This window comes from Notolepis coatsorum (genome assembly GCF_963971535.1).
Source record: "Notolepis coatsorum genome assembly, chromosome: 13".
NCBI lineage: Eukaryota > Metazoa > Chordata > Actinopteri > Aulopiformes > Paralepididae > Notolepis > Notolepis coatsorum.
The window spans coordinates 58,920,968-58,938,152 of NC_140177.1; the positions used below are offsets into that span (position 1 = coordinate 58,920,968).

The 17,185-nt window shown below is 44.6% G+C and overlaps 1 protein-coding gene across 2 annotated transcripts in view; it reads left to right on the forward strand.

The window, feature by feature from the left end:
• ss18 (SS18 subunit of BAF chromatin remodeling complex) overlaps positions 1-16,607 on the forward strand; it is a 40,993-nt gene extending 24,386 nt beyond the window's left edge. For both annotated transcript variants that reach the window (XM_084326870.1, XM_084326871.1), the window contains 4 exons: positions 278-400; positions 13,465-13,595; positions 14,019-14,082; positions 14,882-16,607. In XM_084326870.1, coding sequence (XP_084182996.1) covers positions 278-400; positions 13,465-13,595; positions 14,019-14,036 — 272 coding nt within the window. In that variant the 3' untranslated portion in view covers positions 14,037-14,082; positions 14,882-16,607. The remainder of the gene's footprint in view (positions 1-277; positions 401-13,464; positions 13,596-14,018; positions 14,083-14,881) is intronic.
• Positions 16,608-17,185: the final 578 nt, after the last annotated feature.

A 17,185-nucleotide genomic window follows, 5' to 3' on the forward strand; every position in this document is an offset into this window, starting at 1 on the left:
AGCCTTAAGATGCCAGGTAAGGTTATGTTGCAAATAACATCAAAAAGCATAAGTTCATCCTAATATCCTGAATCATTTTTCATAATGATTTATTTGTTTTTGCAAGTCTTCATTAAACATCCAAGAGCTAAAACCCAGTAGCAACCTTCCAACAAATGTGTGGGGGGGATCTACTACTTTTGAAAGTAATTTTAAAGGTCTAATGTCTTGTCTGTTATGCTGCTTGTTAGTAGGTAGAAGCTGATCCCGGTCACATTGCTCATTGTTGCCCCTGTAGGTAACGCCCAGTATGGCCAACAGCAGGAGGCCTACCAGCAAGGTCCTCCTCAGCAGCAAGGCTACCCACCACAACAACAGTACCCAGGCCAGCAGGGATACCCACCTCAGCAACAGGGATATGGTTAGTGTACCGCAACAGTGTCACCTTGATTGATTAACTGGCTAATTATCTCTCTCACTCTCTCCTATCTCTGTATTCTCTTTCTCTTCTATATTATCTCTTTCTCCTCCGTTTTCTCTCTTCTGTCCATTTATTCTCTCTTACTCTCTTTCTCCTCTCTGCCTTCTCTTTTTCTCTGTCTTTTCTCTCCTTTCTGTGATTCTCTCTCCTTGCTGACTGTGGTCATATTTGGCCTGTAGGAGGCACTATCTACTCTCTTTAGTTACCTTACACATTTTTAAATAACACTTTCTTGAGTCTGGGGAACTGTGTGCACATTGGAAATGCAACTGTGTCAAACCCACGTCAGGATACCATAAAGGCCCAGGAATGAAGAGCCCACCTTAATGAATGCTTGGGGAATTAAAGCTTAGTGGAAGACATGGGGACCATGTTAAATTAATCAGTAGTGGTAGCTAGCAAGCAGCTGGCACTGCGTTAGAAGTAACCCCCCCCCCCCGGTGTTTCAGGGATTGTTTGATATGACATCCCTATTCTCAGAGAGAGGAGAAGGGTTGGCTGATGGGTATAGACCCTGGGCAGTGTGTGTGAGTGTAGGAGCTATCGCACCTCTCCTCCACCCCCTCATAACATCCTTGTCTGTAACTTTCTCTCTCTATCGCTTTCTCTCACTCTTTCTGAGCCAGAGGCCTTTCTCTCATGTCAGTAATGAGCTATCGGAGAGGCAGAGGCTGTGAGCTGGCACACACACACACTTTTTTCCTCGCAGGCCCCCACAAGGTTAAGCTCGCCGGCGTCGGGCATTACGAGCGCCTAACGATGCTGCGTGGGCCTCGTCTGACTCCAGCCAGTCAGGCTTCGCTCGGCCCTTCAGAGCATCGGCGGCGGGTTACAGTATATGGGGGCTGATGAAGTGATTTTTAATGAGGCCTGCTCCTCTAATGAAGACCCACAGAATCTCCTTGATGTCTCCCTGCATTAAGAGAAAGCGCCGCCCCGGCTCCGAGCCCGACTCACTCATTTTGGTGCCCGGGCGATGCGCAGCCAACTTAAAGAAACGGGTCAGAGCTCGGCTTATCCGGCAGCCTCTCCCCGGCGCCACCCCTCTGCCTTTTTATCGCCTGTGCATTAGCTCTGGTGGACTGACGGCGGTTCCCTAGAGCTCCCGCGGCAACAAGTAGGAGATATGATGTAGTTAACGAGCGAGACTCGCTTCTGCTCTGTGCTGTCGGTGCCAGATGCTTTTCCCTCACGAGGCAAAGGTGAGAAGCCACTGGTCCTCGAACCTGGTTATACTAATGGATGAGAAGCCACTGGTCCTCGAACCTGGTTATACTAATGGATGAGAAGCCACTGGTCCTCGAACCTGGTTATACTAATGGATGAGAAGCCACTGGTCCTCACACCTGGTTATACTAATGGATGAGAAGCCACTGGTCCTCACACCTGGTTATACTAATGGATGAGAAGCCACTGGTCCTCACACCTGGTTATACTAATGGATGAGAAGCCACTGGTCCTCACACCTGGTTATACTAATGGATGAGAAGCCACTGGTCCTCACACCTGGTTATACTAATGGTTGCGAAGCCACTGGTCCTCGAACCTGGTTATACTAATGGATGAGAAGCCACTGGTCCTCGCACCTGGTTGCGTGTATCACTTCCGCAACGGATTTAGTCGGATTTCGGTTTCCGGGTTCGCCTGAATGGCCGCGACGGCCACGTGACACGCTGTGGCACGCCCCCGCGGCAGTGTTGCCGCTGCGCCCTGCTGTGGCGACGCGCGAGGCTGGAGTTCACTTCCCCTTTCACATCGCGCCACTGAAATCTACGCTCTCTCATCCTGCTTTCCACAACGCGACAATATTATTAAACAGCAGCTCTGTCATTGAAGTGGGAAAAGTGAGCAGTGGGAAAAGTGAGCCGTATTGTATATTAGTACATTGCATAGTATATTGTATGGTAACTCAGTTACTTCTATTCTGCATCGAACATTGTACATATGTCTATACTGAACAGCGTGACCTCTATTTTTACTTCTATTTTACATGCTATACTATTTTATTTCATCCTTATCTTGTCTAGCACAGTCTCTAACGGTAACAGTAAGAAGCATTTTGGATAAAAGTATTCTGTACTTCTGTATGACAACAATGTATGCCTTTCAAATGTTAAATGATAAATGATTAAATGATACATTACACACTGAAATCTACGCTCTCTCATCCTGCTTTCCACAACGCGACAATATTATTAAACAGCAGCTCTGTCATTGAAGTGGGAAAAGTGAGCATTAAACAGCAGCTCTGTCATTGAAGTGGGAAAAGTGAGCATTAAACAGCAGCTCTGTCATTGAAGTGGGAAAAGTGAGCATTAAACAGCAGCGCGTCTGAACTCAGAAGATGGCGTGACAATATTGCTCTGGCGTTGAAGTGGGAAAGCGGCAGTGAAGTCGCGCAGGCAGCGGCAGAGGGGCGTGTATAGCGGCGTGGGTCACGTGGCCGTCGCGGCCAATCAGGCCAACCCGGAAACCGAAATCCGACTAAATCCATTGCGGAAGTGATACACACCACCTGGTTATACTAATGGATGAGAAGCCACTGGTCCTCACACCTGGTTATACTAATGGATGAGAAGCCACTGGTCCTCGAACCTGCTTATACGAATGGATGAGAATGAATGAATGAGAACTTTATTTAACAGATTGCAGAATGGGTACAATACAGTACGGCTCAATACATACAATTGTTAAGGGGATGCAGACCTGAGAAAGACGTTTGTCTTGTTTCCATCAGGGTCCCCCATTTTCAATTCATATAGACATTTATGACATACACAACATACATGACATTTATGGCATAGGGACATATAGGTATTTAGTACTGATACATTTGTGACATAAACGGTATTCAAATATACAGTACTGTTACCCCTAGATCCTGACAGAGTATATACATATGATGGGGAGGGGACTGTACATTAGGAGGGGGTGGGTGGGTGGGAGAGAAATATACATACGGTGGGGAGGGAATATATACATGCGGTGGGGCGGAGACTGTCTATTAGGAGGTGGTGGGGGTTTTGGGCATTTACGGTGGCCAGTTTCGAATTGCAGCCTCCCGTAGGTGCTCTTTAAGAGCGGTTTTGAATGTGGGTAGTGATTCACATTCCTTTACAGCTTTGGGTAGGGCATTCCACTAGGGCTGGGCGATATGGAAAAAAATCATATCGCGATAACGATATGATAATTTTATTTTATTTCTCGATATCGATAATTATCGAATTGTTAAAAGTAAAAAAAAAAAAAAAAAAAAACGTTTTTTTTTTTTTTTTTTTTTAACAGATGTATGTTTATTTTGCAGCAATTCTTTGTCATTGCCGCCATCTTTAGTGTTACATCCCCTCACACTCCAGTTCTCAGGCTGCAGCTGGTTTAAAAGCTAAAGTAAACCGGCTTCTCTGCTGGCTGTGGCTCCAGAGGAGTTGAACAGTTCTGGCTCTGCTAGTTTATTTTCGATCTTTTGGCGCTTTTTTGGTGGACAAACCACCGCACATGTGCACTGTGACTCGTGACTGGAGTCTAGTTCTGCTAGCACACATAGCCTACTGTGTACAGACGGTTTCAAAATGTATTTTAAATTAGAAAGCAAACAAAATAAATGGACAAGAGAAAAAGAAATCTGAATTTGGTCAGTATTGTCATTTGGACAAGCAAAGCCATTACTTTAAGTTGCAGGCAAGAAAGACAAGTCTGTCCACTGTCTCTGGTTTTAAAACTGCCCTGTTGCAGGTATAAAAAAAAAAAAAAAAATCGATTTTTTTTAAATTTCGATATCGATTATTAAAATATATCGCGATATTTATCGTTATATCGCCCAGCCCTACGTTCCACATTGTTGTGGCATAATTGCGAAACGTGTTTAGTCCCTTGTTTGAGCCGAATCTGGGTTTTACATGATTTGTTGAGCTTCCTCTGGTGTAGTGGTTGTGGTATTCACTGACCTTTGGGAAGTATTTTGACATGTACATGGGTACCCCGGTCGTATAGTGTATCTTGTAGACCAGGCCCATTGCAAGTTGCTGTACTCTGTCGTCTACTCTAAGCCATCCTAGGTTGTCAAAGTGGGCAGGGGTGAGGTGGGTTCTGGGGTTCAGGTCAAGTAGTAGTCTGACCAGTTTGTTTTGTGATGTTTGTAATTTTGTTTTAAGCGCCTTTGAGGTGCTTTGGTACCATGAGGTGCACGCATAGTCGTAGTACCCTTGAATGAGTGCTCCTGCCAGAGTCTTCAGGGTATTCTTGTTTACCAGAGAGGAGATCCGGTACAAGAATCTAGTTCGTTGGTTGACTTTTTTTTATTACATTGGATGCCATTTTGTCACAGGAAAGATTTGCCTCTAGGATGGAACCCAGGTAGGTAATTTTGTCTTTCCTTGTGACAATATTGTCACCCACTGTAACTGAGAAGCCGTCGGTCTTGCTGAGTTTGTTATTTGAACCGAAGAGAATGGACTCTGTTTTGCCCATGTGTAATGATAGTTTGTTATCAGCGAGCCATATGCAGATTTTGCCTAGTTCCGTGCTGAGGGTTTTTTCAACCTGCAACTTGTTCTTGTCAGAGACCAGCAGGGCTGAGTCGTCCGCAAACAGGAACAAGTTGCAGTCACAGGCTGACGACATGTCATTTTTATAAATTAGGAAGAGTAGCGGTCCTAGTATGCTTCCTTGTGGAACACCACAGCTCACTGTGAGGGGGGGGGATAGAGTACCGTTTACCTATCCAGCTCACTGATAAGCTATCAAAACCAATTGCTTTTAGCTTGTCCATCAGAATGGAGTGATTGACAGTGTCGAAGGCCTTTTGTAGGTCCAGCATGACCATGCCGCAGTATTTGCCCGCGTCCACCTCTTGTTTGATGTGGTCGTTCAAATAGAGGAGGCATGTGTCAGTGGAGTGGGACGTTCTGAAGCCAGATTGGAATTCGTAGATTAGATTTTTTTCCGCCAGGTACTTTTCGACCTGTTCGTAGACTATTTTCTCCATGACTTTCGAGATGGAGGTAAGAATAGAAACAGGGCGGTAGTTGCCTGGGTCTAATTTGCTGCCCTTTTTGTGCAGAGGGGTCACTCTCGCAATTTTGAAGTCCTTGGGGACGTGTCCCTGTTTTATAGAGGGGTTTATTATGTGTGTGATGACTGGGGTGATGGCGGCTGCTGCGTCTCTGAGTAATTTGGAGGGGATGTTGTCATGGCCAGTGGCCTTGTTTGGTTGGAGGGCGCTCAATTTTTTGAGTACCTCATCAGTTGTTACCATTTCAAGTTTGAAGTCATCTTTGTGGACCCCTAGGTTTTTGTAGTATTCTACTATGTGTTCTACCCCATAATGCCCTGAGTGGGAGGGTAGTTTGTTTACCAGTGTTGTGGCTATGTTTGTGAAGAAGATGTTTAAGTAATTGGCTACATCCAGCTTGTCTGTGATGAGCGTGTTGTCCGTCTTTATGTTTATGTTTGAGAATCTGGTTTTAAGTTTTTTACTGCAGCCTAGTTGATTATTGAGTAATTTCCAAAGTTCGCGGGGTTTGTTTTTGTTTTCCTCAGTTTTGTCGTTGATGAAATTTCTTTTTGCGGTTCTGATCATGGTGTTTACGTCATTTCTTAGTCTGTTTCTTTGAATTTTTAGTTCAACCACGTGGGCTTGGAGTTCACTGTTTGAGCTTTTGGAAAGCTTTGTCTGACTTTTATGAAGTTCAGAGCATTTTTTGTCTCTGGTTTTCATAGCGGCCAGTATTTCAGTGTGCATCCATGGCTCAGCGCGATTTTTAACCCTGGTGGTTCTTTTGGGTGCCATGTTGTTGAGTATTGCTGTGAATTTGGTTTTGAATCCAAGCCATGTTTCTTCAACCTGTGTACCACTGAGTTCATCTGACCAGTCCAAGCTCCCCAGTTCTAGGTTAAAGGCCTCTCTAGAGTAAGTTTTGAGGTCTCTAGATGTGACTGTTTTGTGACAGCCGGCCTTCTGTTTTAGCTTTTTGCGGGTACAGAAAATCATATAATGATCACTTAACCCGCATGCTATCACCCCTTTATTGGAGATCATGGACTTGTCAGAGGTCAAAATGAGGTCAATGGTGGTTTGTGTCGAATCACATACTCTTGTGGGTTGGGTGATTAGCTGGCTGAAACCGTGCAGATCAGAAAATCTACTGAAGGCCTTGAAGACGGGTGCTGCTTTACGCAGCATATCCGTGTTCCAGTCCCCAATAAGAATTTTTTCTACCCCCTCCACCCCAGCTAAACACCCATCAAGTGTGTCATAAAAGCCACTCTGTTCTGGCGGTCTATATATTGTGCCTACTAGTACTGGTTTCGCCCTGTCTAATAAGATTTCAATCCAAACAGTTTCAATTTCATCATGGTTAAGGTCAGTACGGTTGATGTATTTGGTATCCTTGTGTATATACACGCAGACGCCACCTCCATACTGGTTTCTATCCCTCCTGACTATTGAGTAGTTTTCAATTTCAATCTCTGGATCTTGTACAGATGAGTCTAATTTTGTTTCTGTGAAACACTATGTTAGCCTTACCGTTTAAAAACAACTGTTTGATTTCAGCCAGTTTAGGTCTCAGGCTATTTGTATTAATGTGGAATATGTGAAGTCCATTTTTGCTGGTAATCTGATCGATGTTGTCACACTGGAGGTAACTCTGTTCATTTGTGTCCTGTCCTGTGGTGGGGGGAGGGGGGGCGTTGTTGTTGATTGTGCCGTGCGTGGGGAGGGGGGGGGGCTGGTTGTTTATAGATGTGTCTGTTCGTACTCCATTGTGGGGGAGGGGGGGTGCCTTTTGTCCTGGCCCCGGCCCGGGTAGACTAGCTGGCATGGCGGGGCCAGCCAAGCTAACCGTCGGGTTCTTGGTGATCTCGATGTCCCGCGCCGCTCTCCCTCTAGCCTCTCGCCAAGTTTGCTGGGGCTTCGGGGAGGGTGTGTCGCCGCTTGCTGGTCGGCTGGTGCAACTGCTGGCTGAATCGTCAGTTGCGGCCGGTGTGAGGGGCGATGCCTCGCTGTTTCGTCCCCGCGACGTGCTGGGCGCCTCGGTTGTGAACCCCGGTTCCTTCCCTCTCGCTGTGGCCTCTCGTGGGTTCATTTGCAGAGGTGGTAGAGGAGGAATGTTGCCGTTGATCATGTCGTTAGCCGCCGTCTGTGTGGGTAGCATTTGATCTGTTGTGCTGGCGAAGCTGGCTGCTGCTTCTTGGGTCAGCAGATTTAACTGTAGTCTCTGGTTCCGTGTCATTACGGGACCAGGGTTCTGATGTATGTCACCCGACATGAGCAGATATAATAAAAACATTGATCTCTTATTACACTTGCCTGTCGGGGGTACTTTCTTTCGTTCCGGATTTGCAGTAAGTACTGTGTGGATGGTCTGTCTGTTTGTTGAAAAGGTCAAGAGTGCACTAGATAGCAACAAGTATGTTGGTGCTGTCTTCTTAGACCTTAGCAAGGCTTTCGACTGTGTCAACCATAATATCCTCCTAACCAAACTAACTCACTTCAATTTCTCAGCTGCTACAATAGAATGGTTTAGATCCTACTTATCAAACCGAAAACAATGTGTCACGGTCAATGGCGCCAAGTCCCCATATCTAGACAACCCTGTAGGTGTCCCTCAGGGATCAATCCTTGGGCCCCTGCTATTCTCCCTGTATATCAATGACCTGCCAAATGTGTGTCCCGAACTCAATGTACAGATGTATGCCGATGATGCAGTCATCTACACACAGGGCAAGGACATAGAGTTGATTACATCTAGGCTCACATGCGCACTAGACAAGGTACAATGCTGGCTAAACAGCACCTGTCTCCTACTTAACTACTTAGTGCATGTTCTTTAGCAAGCGTCCATAAACCATCAAGCGGTCCAATGTGTTCCTGAGGAAGGAGGGAAGGAAGGAAGAACTAGAACTTGTTTCCCACTTCAAATTCCTTGGGGTCATCTTGGACTCAAACCTGACCTTTAAGAAACACATAAAGAAAGTGAGGAACACCATCAACTTCAACATTTCCAACTTCAAACAAATACGGCCCTCCCTAACACTTGAAGCCGCAAAGACATACCTACACTGTATGGTCTTCTCTCACATTGAATATTGCCTTCTAAACTGGTCATTTACTGGGGCCACAGCCATGAAACCCATAGAACAACTCTACAACAGAGCATTGAAGGTATATGACAGGAAACAGTACTCATACCACCACTGTAAAATCCTGGATAAGCATAAAATTTTAAATTTTGAAAACCTCAGACGTTATAAAAGTTCCTGCTTTGTATATAAATGCCTGCACAGATTAGCCCCTCCCCCTCTCAAGGAGTTTATCCACGAGAAAAGGAACACTGGATTAGCCACTAGATCAAACACCAGAGGGGATTGTGAGGTCCATTTTAGAAAGACCGCCTTCAGCAAAAATTGTCTATCGATAAAGGGAAGTGGAACATGGAACAGCCTTCCGGTCCCCTTAAGGGAATGTCCCACCCTGTCCACCTTTAAGGGCCAACTCAGGAAATGGCTGTTAGACAGCCAAATATGCACTCATTAGGGATGTTAGTGATGTTGTACTGACTGAATGTCATGTTAGTGTGGTCATGTCAGTGATGTCAGTTTTTATGAATGAACGTTGTATGGTCCGTTTTGTGTTTGTTTTATTTTATGTTAGGACTACGGGTGGAAATTAGCCCTGTGCTATTCCCGGCATATTTACGTCCTTATCATGCTGTGATGTTATGCATACACATGTAAATGATGTTCATTAATTTGCATTGTCCTTAATAAACAAATCTTAATCTTATGGTCGTGGCTCCGAGGGCTGGATGTTTCCTCTCCATGCCCGTTAACAAGTAGAAGTCGCAATGGGACTGCTGATTTGCGTTTTCGCTACCCTCCACTTCTGTCTGGAGTTGCTGCTTGAGTTGTGAATTCAGGTACAAATCCATAATCCACAGGAGGGAAAGTAGAAAATGCGCAAAATACTTTTTTGTTGTTGATCTGTTGCGTTGGTTACGGGAGCTGCGTAAAATGCGACCGTCCATGTTGAAGCCGGAAGAGCTCAGAAGCCGCTGGTCCTCGAACCTGGTTATACTAATGGATGAGAAGCCACTGGTCCTCGAACCTGGTTATACTAATGGATGAGAAGCCACTGGTCCTCACACCTGGTTATTCTAATGGATGAGAAGCCACTGGTCCTCGAACCTGGTTATACTAATGGATGAGAAGCCACTGGTCCTCGAACCTGGTTATACTAATGGATGAGAAGCCACTGGTCCTCGAACCTGGTTATACTAATGGATGAGAAGCCACTGGTCCTCACACCTGGTTATACTAATGGATGAGAAGCCACTGGTCCTCACACCTGGTTATACTAATGGATGAGAAGCCACTGGTCCTCACACCTGGTTATACTAATGGATGAGAAGCCACTGGTCCTCGAACCTGGTTATACTAATGGATGAGAAGCCACTGGTCCTCACACCTGGTTATACTAATGGTTGAGAAGCCACTGGTCCTCGAACCTGGTTATACTAATGGATGAGAAGCCACTGGTCCTCGAACCTGGTTATACTAATGGATGAGAAGCCACTGGTCCTCACACCTGGTTATACTAATGGATGAGAAGCCACTGGTCCTCACACCTGGTTATACTAATGGATGAGAAGCCACTGGTCCTCACACCTGGTTATACTAATGGATGAGAAGCCACTGGTCCTCACACCTGGTTATACTAATGGATGAGAAGCCACTGGTCCTCGAACCTGGTTATACTAATGGATGAGAAGCCACTGGTCCTCACACCTGTTTATACTAATGGATGAGAAGCCACTGGTCCTCACACCTGGTTATACTAATGGATGAGAAGCCACTTGTCCTCACACCTGGTTATACTAATGGATGAGAAGCCACTGGTCCTCGAACCTGGTTATACTAATGGATGAGAAGCCACTGGTCCTCGAACCTGGTTATACTAATGGATGAGAAGCCACTGGTCCTCGAACCTGGTTATACTAATGGATGAGAAGCCACTGGTCCTCGAACCTGGTTATACTAGAGAAAAGGGTCATTTCATATGTATTTCAGCAGTGGCTTGTGTTTTCACCCCACCGGCCTTTGTTGACACTGAGCTTTCTGTTGACCCCTTCGAAAACACAATGCACACATGCAATAATTAGTTAGGACGAGTTTTGAATTAATCCTCAGAAATTACAGCGGTTCGTTATAGAGCTTTGTATACAGTATGTAATGCATAAATAAATGCGTCAATAGTGCTATAATAACAGTAGCCATGGCTCCTCCTCAAGAACACCGCACAGGACCCCAGGAAGACTAGAGGCTCTTTCATGTGTCTCTAATGGGGATCCTTTAATAAACATAAACTGGAAGATCTTCTTGGGGACCGAGGCTGAAGCTTAAACCTCTGCTTCACTCACTAGCCGTCCTCTGAAATGGTGGATAGAAAATGCTAGATTGTCTACCCACTGCTCCCCCCACAGCCAAAGCATACCTCTGTCCCAGCAACATCTGTATTAGGGATGTGCACAGATAACCGGTTTGCCACTTATTTCAAAATCACTGAATATTCATACCGGTTCATTTGGATATTATTTAGTATTTATTTTATATGGCGAACGTGTGGGAAAATAAAAGTTTTAAATAAAGTAAACACACAAAGAGCGCAATGAGAGAGAGCTCTAGCAGTAGAAGCACCAGGCTTTCAACACTTGTCCAGCAGCCGGGTGGAACCCTGCGACGTCAGGACCGCCCATTAGATATCTGGCGCAGTGAGACGCTAAACCCACTAACTATCAAACAATTATATAATCTATGCTACATACAGTGTTTTCTTTACTACAAAAACAATCAAATCATTACAATATTTAATTTGTTGGACTGAACCCAGTGCTGGAGCTCGGCGCTGGTTCTGTCTGGAAGGCATGGCAGCGCAGCACTGTTATTTAGTGGATCTGTTGGTGGAAGGCATGGCAGCGCAGCACTGTTGTTTAGTGGTTCTGTTGGTGGAAGGCATGGCAGGCAGCACTGTTATTTAGTGGTTCTGTTGGTGGAAGGCATGGCAGGCAGCACTGTTATTTAGTGGTTCTGTTGGTGGAAGGCATGGCACCTTGCACTGTTATTTAGTGGTTCTTATAGCCTTGCACTGTTATTTAGTGGTTAATTCTGTCCGACAGGCATGTTTTTGCCTAGACATAATCGGTGGGAATAATATTCATCTACCATTATACTTTGCACCACCTTGCACTCCTAAATCGGTCCCAAAATAGACATGTGGAACATGACGAACGCCGTCATGTTTCATAAATGGGTCGATAGATAGATAGATGGATACTTTATTGTCTCTGGCTTTACCATGCAATCAAACAGTCACACAACACGGGCCAACAGACCAATACATAGACAAAGAAAAAACACCACAAACCGAGCTTCAGGTACCTAACCAGTACCGTCCATGGTTCAAATTAATAAGATGGTGTGCTAATAATTCATCAGAGCAATGTCATGTGGACTGAAATACTTCTTAAATGTGTTTTGAGGCTCTGGGAACTCTATAGCACTGGTTGGTTTTCTCTCCTCATTCCTCTCCGGCTTGGTTGTTTGTGGTTTCCTGATTTTGTTTCCTTGAGAAACATGTGTCTAGCAAAAAAAAAATACCCGCTCCAGGTACCGATATTACCGATGTAATTTGATCTGTACCCTTAAAAGTACATAGTTCGATACCCAACCCTACATATCATATTGTTGTGTCGTGCGGGGGCGTTACTCAGGCGGAAGTAAACACAACAGTGGCAAAATGTGCCATGTGCAAAATGGCTTCAAAGGTTCGGCATTGCATCTGCACCATGCTGATCCACTCAACAGGTGACGCTGAAAGGATTTGCGACTGATCTCAAAATTAGATTAGATTCAAATGTATTGTCATTATACAGCACTTCAAGTACAATACACCATCCAACCAGAGTGGATAAATAAATGCATAAATGAATAAAAAGAAAAAGAGAGATTTTAACCTGTGACCATAGGATCCACAGGCAGCCACACTAACCAGTTGAGCTAAAGGGTCCAACCCCTTAGCAGGTGCTGGTTGACTGCAACCGACTAATCCATAGTTTACACTTGTCAAGAGCCAATTGCATAGTCATTCAGTGGAGTAGACTTTCTTCCCACATTTATTTATTTCTGGAGCATTTATTTATCCACTCTGGTTGGATGGTGTATTGTACTTTATACTACTTGTGCTGTATAATGACGATACATTTTAATCTAATCCCATTTTGAGGGACTCCACTGATGATGTCACGGTTCGCAAGGGAAAACCAAAACAATTTCGGTTCCAGCTGAGAACCGACTTTTCAGGTTCCGAACCAATTATTTACGGTCCGAGCGCGCCGACCGGTTCAAGATTAGGTTCGGGCACCGGCACAGAGCCCTGCCGGTGTGAAAGGGCTATAACTGATTTAGCCTGATATCCATCTGCCCAGTATTATCATTGGTGCATCCTTAGCTCTGCTGTTTGGCATCTTCAGAGGAGTTGAGCGCCATGTGTCACGCATCATCGCTGACCTCAGATCTTCAGAGGAGTTGAACGCTATGTGTCACGCATCATTACTGACCTCAGATCTTCAGAGGAGTTGAGCATCATGTGTCACGCGTCATCGCTGACCTTAGTATAGCATGTTCATATCACCAGAGCCTGTAATAATAATAATTAAGAATATGTAAGAGAAGGGCTGTGGATTTGGGCAGCAGGCATCAAAATAAAGGGAGAGAGGGAGAGTTCCCTGGGAAGGTCCGTCATCAATCACTGAGCCGCCAGCGCTCTCATAATCAGTCTGCGCCACAGACAGAACTCTTGTCATTACAAAAATCTGTAAAACCATTCATTGTAACAGTCTTTTTTCAAACTCTCCTCCCAATTCAAAAAAATTTACCCTCCCTGATGACGGGAGATCCTTGAGCTCGAGCCCTGTCCTCTAACCTCAGGTGTCCATCTCTTGTCTTAGGTCCCACCCAAGGTGCCCCAGGACAGTATCCCAACTATCCCCAGGGGCAAGGCCAGCAGTACGGAGCCTACCGGCCCCCTCAGCCTGGACCCCCACAGGGCCAGCAGCAGCGCCCCTATGGCTACGACCAGGTGAGTATGTCCACAGCACCAGACAGGACTCAAGATAAGTCTGTCTGTGGGTCCTAGTGTGTCCCTTTTTTATGTTGAATGCCAGACTTGGGTGTTAATATATATATGTATTACTCGGTAGAGTTAGACTGACTAGAGTATCTTAGTAGAGAAGTTAGATGGGGGGGGGGTCTTGTGCATGCTGTTATATCGTTGGGGGGATTAAGTTGTACTTCCCAATAGAGTTTTGAAATGTTTCACTCAGCTGTAGTCTTTAACATGGCATGCCAGTCCAGGACAGTGAAATATGAGGGTTTGTAAAACGGATATCTCTCAGACTGCTCTGGTGTTGAAAGGGAGATTCTACATGTTTCCCTGTATTTCCTGTGGTCTTTTGCGGGGGGCCACAGCTACACTTTGATATCTTTATCTTTGAATATTCAGGGACACATGAGGAAATAAAGACCCGGGGATTTGAACCCCCTGACTAGCTCTGTAAGAAGCAAAGGTAATGGTTGCTGTGAAGACCTCGACGTCAAATCTAGACGTTTGACCACCTAGCCTTGATTTGCATTTGTTATGTTTTTCTTCCTCTGTCTCCTTTATGTCTTGATTTCTCCCATCTTTACTTTTCTCAATTTATTAATTTTTGTAACCAGGGGTCGGAACTAAAGTCACGAGGTCCCAAAATCACAGCATGCATAGTCTGTAGTGAAACAGTTAAATGTTCACTGGTCATGTGCCCTTGTTTTTCACACCGTTATCAACATCTAAATGCTGGCTTCAATGAATATGTCTATGCAGTATTGACCTATTTCATAGAAATAAGAAGTGCTGTCAATCACGTGAAATTGTTAAACGAGAATAGCATTCGAATCCAATTTTCGAATTGATTTCAGTCGTGTTTTACAGCCACACTGAAAGCCTATTTCGACCCCTGTTTAGAAATGCATTGACTATTACTGTTGTTGCACTGAATTTATGCCACTTGCCTCACTGTCTACCGGTCAATAAGGAGTAGCTTCATCATGCTGCTGCAGAAACCCAGGATGTCAACCTCTCTGATCTCACTAGTTGTGAGGCCATGTTGCCACCTGCTGGTCAAATTCAGCCAATGCAGCCAAGCATTAAAACATGGTTTGCAGTACCATATACGGTTGATACCACAGATGTGCTTGATTGCATTCTATTAAGATTTGTGAATATTAGCATTTCTTTTGCCTGTGCGCGCGTCTATGTGTCTGTGTCTTTGTTGAGGCGAACGGTCAGTAAGACAAGTTCATTTACCCTTTTCTTTCTCTTCACAGGGTCAATATGGCAATTACCAGCAATGAGAGACGGTCACGGCAACACACAGAGCTCTGCTCTGACCTCTGACCTCTGGTCAACTGTTATTTAGACTTTTAACAATGGCTGCAGCTCACTGAGACTCTTATCTGACACATTCTAACAAACACACCCACAAATGCGGGACACATTGCCCTCTGCTCCACACCCTTTTTGGGCCCTTATCCTTACCTGTAAAGTTGACTCCCTTTTTATTGTGAATATTGAAAACATGTCAAATTCCATGACTCTCCCCCCTCTCCCTCCCCTCTTTCTGGTCCAGTACGTCTCAAAGCAGCAATGCCTTAAAAACAGAAACAGAGCTGCCTTATCCTTTTAGCATTGCAGATTGTGAAATGGGCAAAAAATAAATACTTTTTTTTTTTGGATATCGCAGATGACATAATGTACAGAATTTGAATCTGGTGTGGCGCTTTGTTCCTCTGTCCTGCTATCTCCCTGTTCATCAGAAGCAATAAAGCCAGCAGTGGACACGGGTGGGGGGCGTTGGGGACGAGGCACCAGACAGACCTCTCGCTAGGCCATGGTACATGTTATGAACAGTCAGAACTATGTGATGATGTACAAAATTTATTTTATGCTTTTTAGATGGAGCTAACTTTGTATAAGACTTTGGAGACTAGTACTAAATACTGTGTTGTTTCTTTTCTGAAGTGTATGTGTCAATGTTAAAAAAAAAAATCTTTTTTTCTTTCTTTCTTTTTTTGTTATGGTCTTTCATGTCTCATCCAGCACATTCTTATTTTTTTAAATCCCCAATTCTTTGTTTGTTTACTCGTTGACTTGTATAATTGTTTATTTGTATTTGCTACTTCAGTGACTTGTACACCATGTGACTGCTCTATTTTGAGAATGAACATTGAATTTATCATGACTTATGTACATAAAGCCCTGAAGGACAAATGTGAACAGTAAACCTAACAATTGGACCGTTTTTGTTCTGGAAAACGTTTTGATAATCGTCTCATGAATCAAAAAATAAAGCTATAGCTTTATTCTGACATGAGCCTCTTTAAAAGTCAGAGTTCTTGAAGAATAACTCTTGTCACAACCCTGGCTCAACTACATCTAGTGTTTGAATAACAGCCCTTGGCTTTATTGGATAGATATATGCCAGAGGTGATGTACACCACTCCAATATGTAAAGCGACACTTCTTTTTGTATCTGCACCTCTGCTTGAGATTGATACCCACTGACTGCAAACTGGTTTTTGAAAAGATCATGGTTGTCATGGTAAATATTTCCCACAAATGCTTTATTTTTTTCTTTTGGTTAGTTTTGACAACGCGGGGGGAAAAACGTCTTTCCCCCCGAATAAACTTCGGAGTTGATGTCATTCAAAATAGTGTCGTGTGTGCGTGTGAATACAACCAAATGTTACTATCAAATATGTAACATAAGCTATTGTGAAAATGATATTCTGAAAAATGGATTGGATTAATTTCACGGTAAATACTGGTTGTGCAGATTTATATCACTGGCTTGATATATGTTCTATATTGCACACTGTATTGACCCCACATGTACAGTGGCGTAGAGCGGGACAGAGGAGTCCTCACTCATCCTCTGGTCTCGTCTCTATGGCTGTTTTAATGTTTTTCATTCTGCACCCCATAAGAAAAAAAGTGGGTCACAATTGTGTCATTGCAATGTGAGACTGTATATTATAATAAATTGCAAGGATCTTTAATATATTTTGACTCAATTAATTTGTCCTGTTTGACCTTAAGTGTTTTTTTGTTGGGGGAGTGGGTGGGGGGGATTCTAGGGTGGGGGGGATTCTAATTAAATCAACACGCTGAAACCTTCAAATAAAACCAATCCCATCTGTTAACTAATCAGACCTGCCACAGTCTGATACGACTGTACATCTTCATCTATTGTCTGCTAGTCCGTTTCCCAGCTCCCTACCCCGCTCATCAGCATGTCTGCTCTGTCCAGATGCATCCAGAGAGGTCCAGGGCACATTTACACCCAAAATTACCTTCCTCGTCCCTCTCTTACCCCCTCCGCTCCCTCCAGAGAGGGAGAGGGACTACCTGTCACATTGGGGGGAGCGATACAGATGGTATGCCAGATGTGTGGCCGGAGCACGTGACGGGAGCGTGGCGCTGGTGTTAGAGGGCCACTGCTCAGGTTGCCTCGCTTGCTGTCTGGTGATGAGTGTGAATCCGGATGGGTGGTAGAGGGGGCGCGCTAGTTTCCATCTTATTCCAGAGCCTGGGAGAGGGAGTGCTTAAGAATAAGCCTCAGTGTTTTGTGA